This window comes from Hypanus sabinus, chromosome 7 (assembly GCF_030144855.1).
Source record: "Hypanus sabinus isolate sHypSab1 chromosome 7, sHypSab1.hap1, whole genome shotgun sequence".
NCBI lineage: Eukaryota > Metazoa > Chordata > Chondrichthyes > Myliobatiformes > Dasyatidae > Hypanus > Hypanus sabinus.
This window is the reverse complement of record NC_082712.1, coordinates 83,739,163-83,751,926: the sequence shown is the minus strand read 5'-3', so window position 1 is coordinate 83,751,926 and position 12,764 is coordinate 83,739,163. Positions and strand designations below refer to the sequence as shown.

The 12,764-nt window shown below is 52.3% G+C and overlaps 1 protein-coding gene and 1 long non-coding RNA gene across 2 annotated transcripts; one reads left to right on the top strand and one right to left on the bottom strand.

The window, feature by feature from the left end:
• Positions 1 to 2,063: 2,063 nt before the first annotated feature.
• On the top strand, positions 2,064 to 12,077 carry LOC132396917 (uncharacterized). Its single transcript, XR_009513173.1, has 3 exons — positions 2,064 to 2,192; positions 8,156 to 8,310; positions 9,181 to 12,077. It is a non-coding gene; the product is annotated as an uncharacterized LOC132396917 (long non-coding RNA).
• Positions 2,186 to 4,276, bottom strand: LOC132396916 (BTB/POZ domain-containing protein KCTD21-like). The gene has a single exon (XM_059975013.1). It carries the CDS (start codon positions 4,125 to 4,127, stop codon positions 3,345 to 3,347), a length of 783 nt encoding a protein of 260 aa, XP_059830996.1. The 5' UTR covers positions 4,128 to 4,276; the 3' UTR covers positions 2,186 to 3,344.
• Positions 12,078 to 12,764: the final 687 nt, after the last annotated feature.

Genomic DNA, 12,764 nt, shown 5'->3' with positions numbered 1-12,764 from the left:
GGGGAGCCTTCGGCACGAGAAGAAACCTCTCCCCCTCCACTCTCAGCATCATCTCTCTCTGAGATCTGCCCCACTCCCTCCTCACTCTCTATCCTCTCATCCCTCCATCTCTCCTGTGTTTCAAAGGACAGGCAGTCAGTGTGGTTAGAGTAAAATGGCTGGGATAGAACAGGAATGGGGTGGTGGGGGAACAAGCCTCAGTGGTGATAATGCCCCATTCCCCTGAACAGTGAGAACTTTCCCAAGTTAAACAAAACTCAGCCTCCTCATGATCCAGTCATCTGATTGGAGGAAGCCCCACAACATCAATGAGGGCCAATCACCTCTGATTCTGGAATACCACCCCTACACATCACCTGTCCCCCCCCCCCACCCTCTGCGTGACTGATGCACCAATGTCCAAGTCAGTGTAACCGACGCCCACCTCACTGACTGGGCTGCTCCAGATCTCTCCAGACATGACCCACCATGCCTGGCATGACCGCGAGCCGACCTGCCATCGCCTCCGCGGCTGGTCACCCGCCCAATGCGTTGACCGCAGTTCAATAGTGACCCTGTCCCGCAGAGCTGAGGGTTCAAATCTCACTAGAGGCATGGGAACTGATGACTCCTCAAGCAGGGCTGGAGAGGGGAAGAGGTGCAGAGCCTCGAAGCCTCAGGGTGCACAGAAAGATCATGACTTTGGTGATGACACAAAACAGACACTAATTGCAGTCCAGAAGCAAGCCATTCACCCATCAAGTTGATGCAGGAAGCAATTACATCAGTCACTTCCCTTTCCAAGGGAGGGTGCCAGTTAGGATGGAACCAGGGTTCTCCATGGTGGGCCCTGCTCTTTGGACCCACTGAATGATGTCCTCCACTGCCTCTTGATGTTGCTCCCCCTCCCCAGGTCCTGTTCCGCACTTTAGCCCCCTGCTCCTGATCTCCAGTCACCTGATGTGGAGGGGGGCCGGGTCCTTTGGTCGAGGTGGATCTCCTGGTCAGTTTGTCCCTGGGCCTGGCCAAGGTCCAGAGAGCTGGGCAGACAAGGTTTTGCCCAAGCCAGCCGCCTGGCCCTCTTTCAGGATCACGTCCATGCCCCATAATAGAGGTCACTTGCTACTTGTTTCTAGCTCGTCACCTGCAGCCTATTTAAACCCAGCTCTCACCCAAAGTTCTTGTTGATTGAAATCCTGGTCTGGTTGTGTTTTGTATCGGTTCTCTCTTGTTTTGTAGTCCCTCTTGGCTTGTTATTTCTCAGTCTATTGTTAAAGTTATTGCTCACCGCTGAAATGTCTCCACTGCTCTCCTTTTGAGTCAAGCCTCCTTTTTTGGGTAGTGAGGTGGAGATATGTCTCTACCAAAGGAGGTGTGAGGTGCTCCTTCCCTCCATTAACCTGCAGGTCGCCTTGGGCTGGGTGTAGCACCTCTGCTTAGCCCCTCCCCCATACAGGGTCACGTGAACCCAGGGGGGCAGGTGGTGGATGGTCATGTGAGCAGCCGGTGCAGATCACAAGTCCTGGTCATGTGATCACTGACACCAGGCAGACAATCTCTGAAGAGTATCGATAATGGCTGGGGTCACCCGTCTTGTAAAGACACTGCCCAGAAGAAGGCAGACCACTCCTGCAGAAAAAATTGCAAAAACAATCATGGTGGTGGAAAGACCGTGACCGCCCACGTCACATACGAACGAGCTCTTCTACATCTCCGAACAGCCCAGTTTTCCTGCAGTACAAGTGGAGGGTGGGGGGAACGCTCCAGGACCGCTGGCAGGTGGTGGTCGGGGGGTGGTGCTCCAGTGCGTCTAGAATAGAGATAATCAGGTTATAATTTGAAACTCAGTGCGAATCCTGGAGCACTTTGGTCCGGGCATGTTGTGACACTGTAATCACTGAAGAAAGCCTCTCGGGTGGAAAGGACTGAAGAAAGCCTCTGGGGTGGAAACGGCGGCTACAGGGAATTGGAAACAAAATTCTGGAAACTGCCAGCAGATCGAGCAGCGTGCGCGCACAGAGGAAGACGGGGTCAGTGTCTTTGTTCAGATAAGTTTACCTTGGAGCTCAGGATGTTGAGCTGCTCGTACGAGAAAGCGAGAAATGTTGGATTCTAAAAGGACACCACATGCTTGAAACGGAGGAGACATTTGTTTCCGCGGGAAGTCCTACCCGTGGCCGGGTCACTGCTGCAGAAGGTGCGGAATCGAGTTGGTAAGAGCGTTAACCCTTCGTTGCCCAAACCAATCCAAGAACACAGTCCTGGTGACAGGGAGGGGCGTCGCAGTGCTGTGGTCCCTAAGTGTGTCGGTGTTCCCGCTCCAGGTATCTCCCCCGCGCCTCGGGGTCCTTCCGCCGAGCACAGCCGCCAGCCACTGCGGGCTGAGGGGGAGATCCTACCGTGGCGAGGCGGGGTCGGTTCCGACCGGCCGGTGTTAGAGAGCCGCTTCGGGCTGTGCGAGACCCTGGAACGTCGCGTCACGGAGGATGCTCGGGGCTCTTCAGCTGGAGAGAAGAGGGAGGGTGGAGCTCGCTCCCGACCGCGGAGATCGAGCCGAGCGACGGGGAGGGGACATGCAGTACTGCGGCGGTAGGGGTGGAGGCGGGAGGGAGAGGGGGAGAAGCTCACGGGGTATAAACCCCAGAAGAGAGTTACTGGGTCGTTCAAACAGCTGATTCACTGTTTCACAGGTGGTTATGTTCTGAAATCAAGTGCGTCGATGTGTGTGTGTGTGTGTGTGTGTGTAAAAGCGGTTTCACTTTGTGTCTGACCCCGGGAGTGTGTGATGGGACAGTGTAGAGGGAGCTTCACTCTGTGTCTGACCCTGGTAGTGTGTGATGGGACAGTGTGGAGGGAGCTTGACTCTGTGACTGACCCTGGGAGTGTGTGATGGGACAGTGTAGAGGGAGCTTGACTCTGTGACTGACCCTGGGAGTGTGTGATGGGACAGTGTAGAGGGAGTTTCACTCTGTGTCTGACCCTGGGAGTGTGTGATGGGACAGTGTAGAGGGAGCTCCACTCTGTGCCTGACCCTGGGAGTGTGTGATGGGACAGTGTAGAGGGAGCTTCACTCTGTGCCTGACCCTGGGAGTGTGTGATGGGACGGTGGAGCATTAGGGATCTTAACTTTACAGTCCTAGTCTATTTCTCTAACTCCACTCCCTCCCTTCCCGATAGCACTTCCCTCCTATTTCGAGTCCCTGCACCCGGAATCCCCTCCGGAGACGCCTCCCCTCTCTATATCGTTCTCCGATACCCTCCCTGTGACGACCACCCCCCAACCGAACGGAGGAGAGGGGTATCCGAGCCTTCCTTCTCCCTGGATCTCTCCCACCTCCCGCACATTGCAGCCCCCTCCCCGGGTCTCAGTACCGGACGAAGCGGAGCGCCGTGCAGCCCAGCACATCCGAGGGAAGCGGGGTGGCGTAGTCGAGGCGAAAGCCGCGGCTCAGGGCCAGGCGGAGTACCTCTTCCACCAGGCTGCGGGCGTCCGGCAGCTCCCGGCCCTCGGGACGGGTGAGGAGGCGGCGGAAGCCCTGCCGGGAGTACTCGGCCGCCGGCAGATCGGGGGCTGTTGGGGTCCACTCGAGCTGCAGGCGGTGGCGAGGAGGAGGGGGGCTACCACCGGCCCCGGGGGAAGGGTCCGGGCTCAGCTCCAGCCCCTCTCGCAGGAGGGCGATGACGGAGGGGCAGGTGCAGAAGACCTGCGCTTGGTAGGTGGTGACGGGGCAGGTGGAGAGGGCGTAGTTGAGGGGTCCCTCCTTCAGGGTAAAGTGGAGGGTCTGTGTGTGGGACAGGAGGTTGCACTGGAGGAGCGCATTGCCCAGGTTGAGGCTGCGGTCGCTCAGATCCCTCAGGAGCGGCTGAATTTGGTAGAAATCCGCCTCCCTCCGCAGCAGGCTCATCTCCTTGTAATCCGCGGGCAGGTCGAGATGCGAGGACCGCAGGTAGTTGAGGATGTGCCGGAAGGTCTTCCCGTCGCGGTCGATGAAGAGGTTCCCCGCTGGGTCTCGGCTGCTCGGGAGCTGCCCCCGGATCATCGCGCCCAGCATGGAGTCCGGGAAGCGGCTCAGCGTCTCGCCGTTGGTCGTGTAGACGGTGCCGCCGACGTTCAGGGACACGGGCTCCAGGCTCGGCGTGTGGAACATCCTGGCTGCGCTCGGGGGGAGGCGGGGAGGAGGATGAGAGGGGCGGGTGGTCCAGGAGACTGAGGGAGAGAGAAAGACAGATACGCAGAAAGGCAGGGACGAGGAGACAAGCGGACAGAGAGAGAGAGAGAGAGTGTGTGTGTGAGAGAGAGAGAGAGAGGAAGGGAGGGAAGGAAGGGTAAGAGAGAGAGAGAAGGACAAAGCGAGAGAAGGAGGGGGGGGGGGGTTCCGAAGGGAGTGACGGAGCTGGGGTTCCCAACCATCTAATGCCTTTGATGCGACATTATAGAGGGAGTTTCACTCTGTGTTTGACCCTGGGAGTGTGTGATGGGACAGTGTAGAGGGAGCTTCACTCTGTGTCTGACCCTGGGAGTGTGTGATGGGACAGTGTGGAGGGAGCTTCACTCTGTGTCTGACCCTGGGAGTGTGTAATGGGACAGTGTAGAGGGAGCTTCACTCTGTGTCTGACCCTGGGAGTGTGTGATGGGACAGTGTAGAGGGAGTTTCACTCTGTGTCTGACCCTGGGAGTGTGTGATGGGACAGTGTGGAGGGAGATTCACTCTGTGTCTGACCCTGGGAGTGTGTGATGGAACGGTGTAGAGGGAGCTTCACTCTGTGTCTGCCCCTGGGAGTGTGTGATGGGACAGTGTAGAGGGAGCTTCACTCTGTGTCTGACCCCGGGAGTGTGTGATGGGACAGTGTAGAGGGAGCTTCACTCTGTGTCTGACCCTGGGAGTGTGTGATGGGACAGTGTATAGGGAGCTTCACTCTGTGTCTGACCCTGGGAATGTGTGATGGGACAGTGTAGAGGGAGTTTCACTCTGTGTCTGACCCTGGGAGTGTGTGATGGGACAGTGTATAGGGAGTTTCACTCTGTGTCTGACCCTGGGAGTGTGTGATGGGACAGTGTATAGGGAGCTTCACTCTGTGTCTGACCCTGGGAGTGTGTGATGGGACAGTGTAGAGGGAGCTTCACTCTGTGTCTGACCCTGGGAATGTGTGATGGGACAGTGTATAGGGAGCTTCACTCTGTGTCTGACCCTGGGAGTGTGTGATGGGACAGTGTAGAGGGAGTTTCACTCTGTGTCTGACCCTGGGAGTGTGATGGGACAGTGTAGAGGGAGTTTCACTCTGTGTCTGACCCTGAGAGTGACCCGTGAAGTTTGTTCAGCATTTTGTATGCGTTGCTTTTGATTTCCAGTGTCTGCAGACTTTCTTGTGTTCATTTCTTAAAGTGTGGAATTCAATACTTAAATCTATAAAAGAATCGCACTGAAATGGCACTTGCATAACGCCTGCAAAATACCTATTTATTGAATCTGGCTTTTAACTAACATCTTTTTGTCTTTTGTTTTCATATTTTCATTTTAATTTTTATTCCATTGTAAATCTCTTTGAACTACATCACCTGTATGCAGGTGTCTATAATTAAAGTTTTTAGAATTATCTCTGAAGTCAACCGATCGGGACGCTGGTTCGCCTGCTCCCCCTGCTGGGGGCCAATTCGCTCACCTGCTCCCCCTTGTGGACGCCCAATGTACACACCTGCTCCCCCGTGGGCGTACTACTCTTTCACCTGCTCTCTCTCTCTCTCTATCGTGAGTGATCAACGTGCTCCCCCGCTCCCCCGGTGGTTGACAACTCACTCCATGCTCCCCCTGGTGGGGGGTGGGTCAACCTCGTTCACCAGGTCTCAAAGCTCTCAGCTTCTTTTTGGATTCCACACTGAACTAGTTCCCCTCTACCACCACTCTCCTCCGTCTAGCGGAATTAGTCTTTATTCTCAATAATTTCTCCTTTGGCTCCTCCCACCTCCTCCAAACCAAGGGTGTAGCCATGGGCACCCGTATGGATCCCAGCTATGCCTGGCTTTTTGTTGGCTTTGTGGAACAGTCCATGTTCCAAGTCTATACAGGTATCTGCCCCCCTCTTTTCTTTCGCTACATCGACGACTGCATTGACGCTGCCTCCTGTACACATGCTGAGCTCGTCGACTTCATTAACTTTGCCTCCAACTTTCACCCTGCCCTCAAATTTACCTGGTTCATTTCCGACACCTCCCTCCCCTTTCTTGATCTTTCTGTCTCCATCTCAGGAGATGGCTTATCCACTGACATCTACTATAAGCCTACAGACTCTCACAGCTACCTGGACTATTCCCCTTCCCACCCTGTCTCTTGCAAAAAGGCTATCCGCTTCTCACAATTCCTCCGTCTCTGCCGCATCTGCTCTCAGGATGAGGCTTTTCATTCCAGAACGAAGGAGATGTCTTCCTTTTTTAAACTAAGGGGCTTCCCTTCCTCCACCATCAACTCTGCTCTCAAACGCATCTCTCCCATTTCCCACACATCTGCCCTCACCCCATCCACCTGCCACTCCACTCGGGATAGGGTTCCCCTTGTCCTCACCTACCACCCCACCAGTCTCCAGGTCCAACGTATAATTCTCCGTAACTTCCGCCACCTCTAACGGGATCCCACTACCAAGTACATTTTTCCCTCCCCTCCCTTTCTGCTTTCCGCAGGGATCGCTCCCTACGCGACTCCCTTGTCCACTCGTCCCCCCCCCCCCATCCCTTCCCACCGATCTCCCTCCTGGCACTTACCCTTGTAAGCGGAACAAGTGCTACACCTGCCCTTACACTTCCTCCCTCACCACCATTCAGGGCCCCAGACAGTCCTTCCAGGAGATGCGACACTTCACCTGTGAGTCGGCTGGTGTGGTATACTGCGTCCGGTGCTCCCAGTGTGGCCTTTTATATATTGGTGAGACCCGACGCAGACTGGGAGACCATTTCGCTGAACACCTATGCTCGGTCCACCAGAGAAAGCAGGATCTCCCAGTGGCCACACATTTTAATTCCCCGTCCCATTCCCATTCTGATATGTCTATCCATGGCCTCCTCTACTGTCAAGATGAATCCACACTCAGGTTGGAGGAACAACACCTTATATACCGGCTGGGTAGCCTCCAACCTGATGGCATGAACATTGATTCCTCTAACTTCCGTTAATGGCCCTCCTCCCCTTCTCACCCCATCCCTGATTTATTTATTTATTTACCCCCCCCCCCTTTTCCACTCCTTTTTTTTTCTCTCTCTGTCCCTCTCACAATCACTCTTTGCCTGTTCTCCATCTCCCTCTGGTGCTCCCCTCCCCCTTTCTTTCTCCCGAGGCCTCCCGTCCCATGATCCTTTCCCTTCTCTAGCTCTGTATCCCTTTTGCCAATCACCCTTCCAGCTCCTAGCTTCATCTCTCCCCTTCCTGTCTTCTCCTATCATTTTGGATCTTCCCCTCCTCCTCCCACTTTCAAATCTCTTACTATCTTTTCTTTCAGTTAGTCCTGACGAAGGGTCTCGGCCCGAAACGTCGACAGTGCTTCTCCTTATAGATGCTGCCTGGCCTGCTGTGTTCCACCAGCATTTTGTGTGTGTTGCTTGAATTTCCAGCATCTGCAGATTTCCTCGAGTCTCATTCACCTGCTCCCCCTGGTGGGTGTACAACTCGTTCTCTCTCTCTCTCTTTCTCGCTCTCTGTGTCTCTTTCTCTGTCTCTCTCGCTCTCTCTCTGTCTCTCTCTCTCATTCTCCTCTCTCTCACTCCCCCCTCCCTCTTCTCTCTCACTCTCCTCCCTTCTCCCTGTCTCCCTGAGTGCACAACGTGCTCGCCTGCTCCCCCAGAGGGCGTACAACTCGTTTTCTCTCTCTCTCTCTTTCTCTCTCACTCTCTCTCTCTCACTCTCCTCTCTCTCTCTCTCTCTCCCCCTCCCTCTTCTCTCTCACTCTCCTCCCCTCTCTCTCTGTCTCCCTGAGTGCACAACGTGCTCGCCTGCTCCCCCGGTGGGTGTACAACTCTTTTTTTCTCTCTCCTCTCTCCCTCTCTCTCTCCCCTCCCTCCTCTCTCACTCTCCTCCCCTCTCTCTGTCCCTGAGTGCACAACGTGCTCGCCTGCTCCCCCTGGTGGACATGCATTGCCCATGGGGATTTTACACTTCATTCCATGCGATTTTTAAGTTTAACGTGCTTACAGCCCAGAATGAAGAATCAAGGAGACACAAGAACGACTGCTGATGCTGGAAATCTGGAGCAACACTCCAAACGCCTGAAGAACTCAGCAGGTCTGTGGGGAAATGGACAGCCAACATTTTGGGTCGAGGCGCTCCATTTGGACTGGAAAGAAAGAAGGTACATTGCTGGACCAAAAAAGAATCAAGAGGTCCTTCTGCATTAAGTCAAAAAGTTCTGTAAATTTATCAAAACAAGCAGGCAGTTGGACAGATGCTGGCTGGCGTGGGTGCAGCCTCCCCGTGGACGGTGCTTACCTGGGGAGAGTGCGGATGAGGCAGGCCAGGGCTCGAGGGATTGAGATTTGGCAGGTATACCGGTGTGTAAAAATCACAAGGGGCATGAGTCAAGTGAATGTACAGTTTTTATCCCCCCCAGGCTTGGGGAATAAGGCACAAATTGAAGGCGATCACACAGGGAGTGATCTGTCTATGGAATGAGCTGCCAGAGGAAGAGGTATAGGTGGGCAGAAAAACAACAATTTAAAAACACATGAACAGATAGGAAAAGTTTAGGGCAGGGGTTCTCAACCTTTTTTGTGCCATGGACCAATACCATTAACTGAGGGGTTTGTCCAGCCCAGGTTGGGACCCCCTAGTTTAGAGGGATATGGACCAAACACAGATACAGTTAACACAAGCTTGTACGGGAACCTCGGTCAGCATAGACCATTTGGGTTGAAGGGCCTGTTCCTGTGTTATTTCGCACTGTGATAAATCTTATAAAAAATATGAATTAAAAAAAAGTCACTTCCAACAACATTTTTCCCCACTGCCTTCATGTTCCTGAACTGCTCTGCTCAAACCGTAACACTGCCTTGGGCTTGAATCCTTTCTCTCTCCCTTGTTTTAAAGTCATGTCGCTAAGTTTATTTCATTGTCTAAGCTGTGTGCAATCCGTGTTACTTTAAGTTTACGTTAACTGACATAAAGTTTGTGTTAGGTGAAGGGAATTCATAGCGTCCCCATTAACCCTCTCCAGTTTTTACAGATGCACTGCTGAGAGCGTCCAGTCCAGATGCATTGCGGCTTGGCACGGCATCTGCTCAGCCTGCCACCACAAAGAGTTAAAATGGTTCGGCACGGACTAAAGAAAGGACCCGTTTCTGTGATGGATTTTTCTCGGAATTTATGACTCTCCAGTTGTGGACACATCATGGAAAACAGCCTCCATGGGCGGTCTACATTTTCCACCGAAGCAGCCAGCATAATTAAAGATCCCACCAAACCCAGACAACCTCTTTTCCCCCATCAGGGAGAGAAATCGAAAGCCTGGTGTGTTAAGATGGAATTCTGGCCTGTAATCATAGTGTGTGTGTAGGCCTCCGTTAGCCTCCAGAGACCATGGATTTGCGCCTTGGAAGTAATGGAATGGAAGACCGGCAGGTCTCCCCTCTCCACACCACCGATGTTGTCCAAGGGAAGGGCATTAGGACCCATACAGCTTGGCATCGGTGTCGTCGCAGAGCAATGTGTGGTTAAGTGCCTTGCTCAGGAACACATACGCAGCCTCAGCCAAGGCTCGAACTAGCGATCTTCAGATCACTAGACCGATGCCTTAACCACTTGGCCACGTGCCAACACTGTAACCATAGCACCATAGCACATTAGTCTGCATAGACACAAGAGATTCTGCAGACGCTGGAAATCCAGAGCAACACACACACACACACACACACACACACACACACACACACACAGATACACACACACATAGACACACAGAGACACAGACACACACACACACATAGATACACACACAGACACACACACAGATACACACACACACACACAGATACACACAGAGACACAGATACACACACACACATAGATACACACACACATATAAATACACACACACACACACAGATACACACACACACACATAGATACACACACACAGATATACAGACACACACACATAGACACACACACACAGATACACAGACACACAGAGACACAGATACACACACACACAGACACACACACAGATATACACACACACACACAGATACACACACACATAGACACACACACACACAGATACACACAGACACACAGAGACACAGATACACACACACACACACACACACACAGATATACACACACACAGATATACACACACACACACACACACACACAGATATACACACACACACACACAGAGACACACACACATAGACACACACACACAGATACACACACAGATACACACAGACACACAGATACACACAGACACACAGAGACACAGATACACACACACACACACACACACACACACACACACACACACACACAGATACACACACAGACACACAGAGACACAGATATATACACACACACAGACACACACACACACACACACACACACACACACACACTGCTGGAAGAACTAACTCAGCAGGTCAGGCAGCATCTATGGAGGAGAATAAACCATTGCGGTTTCAGGCTGAGACCCTTCATCAGGATGGAAAAGGAAACGAGGAAAAGCCAGAATAATAAAGTGGGGAGAGGAGGGGAAGGAATACATGCTAGCAGATGATAGGTGAGACAAGGTGAGGGAGAAGGTGTATGGTTGGGGGGAGGGGGATGAAGTAAGAAGCCTGGAGGTGATTGGTGGAAGAAGTGTGAAACATAGAAAACCTACAGCACAATACAGGCCCTTCGGCCCACAAAGCTGTGCCACATGTCCTTCTTTAGAAATTATCTAGGGTTACCCATATCCCTCTATTTTTCTAAGCTCCATGTACCTGTCCAGGAGTCTCTTAAAAGACCCTATTGTATCCACCACCACCACCGTCACTGGCATCCCATTCCATCCACTCATCACTCTCTGTGTGTAAAAAAAAAAAACAACAACTTACCCCTGACATCTCCTCTGTATCTACTTCCAGGCACCTGAAAACTGTCCTCCCATGTTAGCCTGGGAAGAAGCCTCTGACTATCCACACGATCAATGCCTCTCATCATCTTATACACCTCTCAGGTTACCTCTCATCCCCTGTTGCTCCAAGGACAAAAGGCTGAGTTCACTCAACCTATTCTCATAGGACATTCTCCCCAATCCAGACAACATCCTTGTATATCTCCTCTGCACCATTTCTACGGCTTCCATGTCCTTCCTGTAGTGAGGCGACCAGAACTGAGCACAGTGGGGTCTGACCAGGGTCCTAAATAGCTGCAACATTACCTCTCGGCTCCTAAATTCAATCCCATGATTGATGAAGATATTGCTGTGTATCCCTAATTGTTTAATGCTATTGTGCAGTGACTTTGGGATGATACCAGATGGAGATATTACTATTGGGACAATGTATATTCATGTCATGTATGTTCATGTTCATTCAGTGTATGTTCATGTTCCATAGTCTTTCATTTTCCACTTTTAATTCAGGATATTTCTGGTGTCTTCACTTACTGATTTCCATATGTTATGTATGTTTGGGATGGTGATATCTATTAAGTGTTGTTCCTGTTTGTTTATCCTGTGATATTGTATCCAGGTGGTTATTAAGGATTGTCCTGTCTGTAATCATGGATAGTTTGTGGGATTCTGCCTCTGAAACTGGATCAGGCTTGTATTTATAGTAAGGTATGTTGTCTTTCACGAGTTTGTACTTTAAAGCAGAATTTTGATGAATGAGTTTTACCAATTGATTGTGCCATGTAAATAGGAGCAGGAGTCGGCCTTCTGGCCCATCGAGCCTGCTCCACCATTCAGTAAGATAGGAGCAGGAGTCGGCCTTCTGGCCCGTCGAGCCTGCTCACCATTCAGTAAGATAGGAGCAGGAGTCGGCCTTCCGGCCCGTCGAGCCTGCTCACCATTCAGTAAGGTAGGAGCAGGAGTCGGCCTTCCGGCCTGTCGAGCCTGCTCCACCATTCAGTAAGATAGGAGCAGGAGTCGGCCTTCTGGCCCGTCGAGCCTGCTCACCATTCAGTAAGATAGGAGCAGGAGTCGGCCTTCTGGCCCGTCGAGCCTGCTCCACCATTCAGTAAGATAGGAGCAGGAGTCGGCCTTCTGGCCCGTCGAGCCTGCTCCACCATTCAGTAAGATAGGAGCAGGAGTCGGCCTTCTGGCCCGTCGAGCCTGCTCCACCATTCAGTAAGGTAGAAGCAGGAGTCGGCCTTCTGGCCCGTCGAGCCTGCTCACCATTCAGTAAGATAGCAGCAGGAGTCGGCCTTCCGGCCCGTCAAGCCTGCTCACCGTTCAGTAAGATAGGAGCAGGAGTCGGCCTTCTGGCCCATCGAGCCTGCTCCACCATTCAGTAAGATCATGGTTGATCTGGCCATGGACTCATCCCCACCTACCTGCCTTTTCCCCGTAACCCTTCATTCCCGACTATGCAAAAATCTATCCAACCTTGTCTTAAATATATTTACTGAGGCAGCCTCCACTGCTTGATATTGAGTTAAACTGCTACAGGACCCTGCAATGTGTTGGCTTATCTCTTGGCATTTTCCACATTTATTACCTTGAATGTGTTGGTCTTTTGTATTTTTGATAGGTTTTTGTGTCCTGCATTGCCACAAGGAAGCTCTCTGTTTCTGGGAAAGAGGTCTCCAGCTCTGAGCCAG

Coding starts and splice junctions, on each gene's coding strand:
- LOC132396916 (XM_059975013.1), bottom strand. CDS start 4,127: ATGTTCCACACGCCGAGCCTGGAGCCCGTGTCCCTGAACGTCGGCGGC.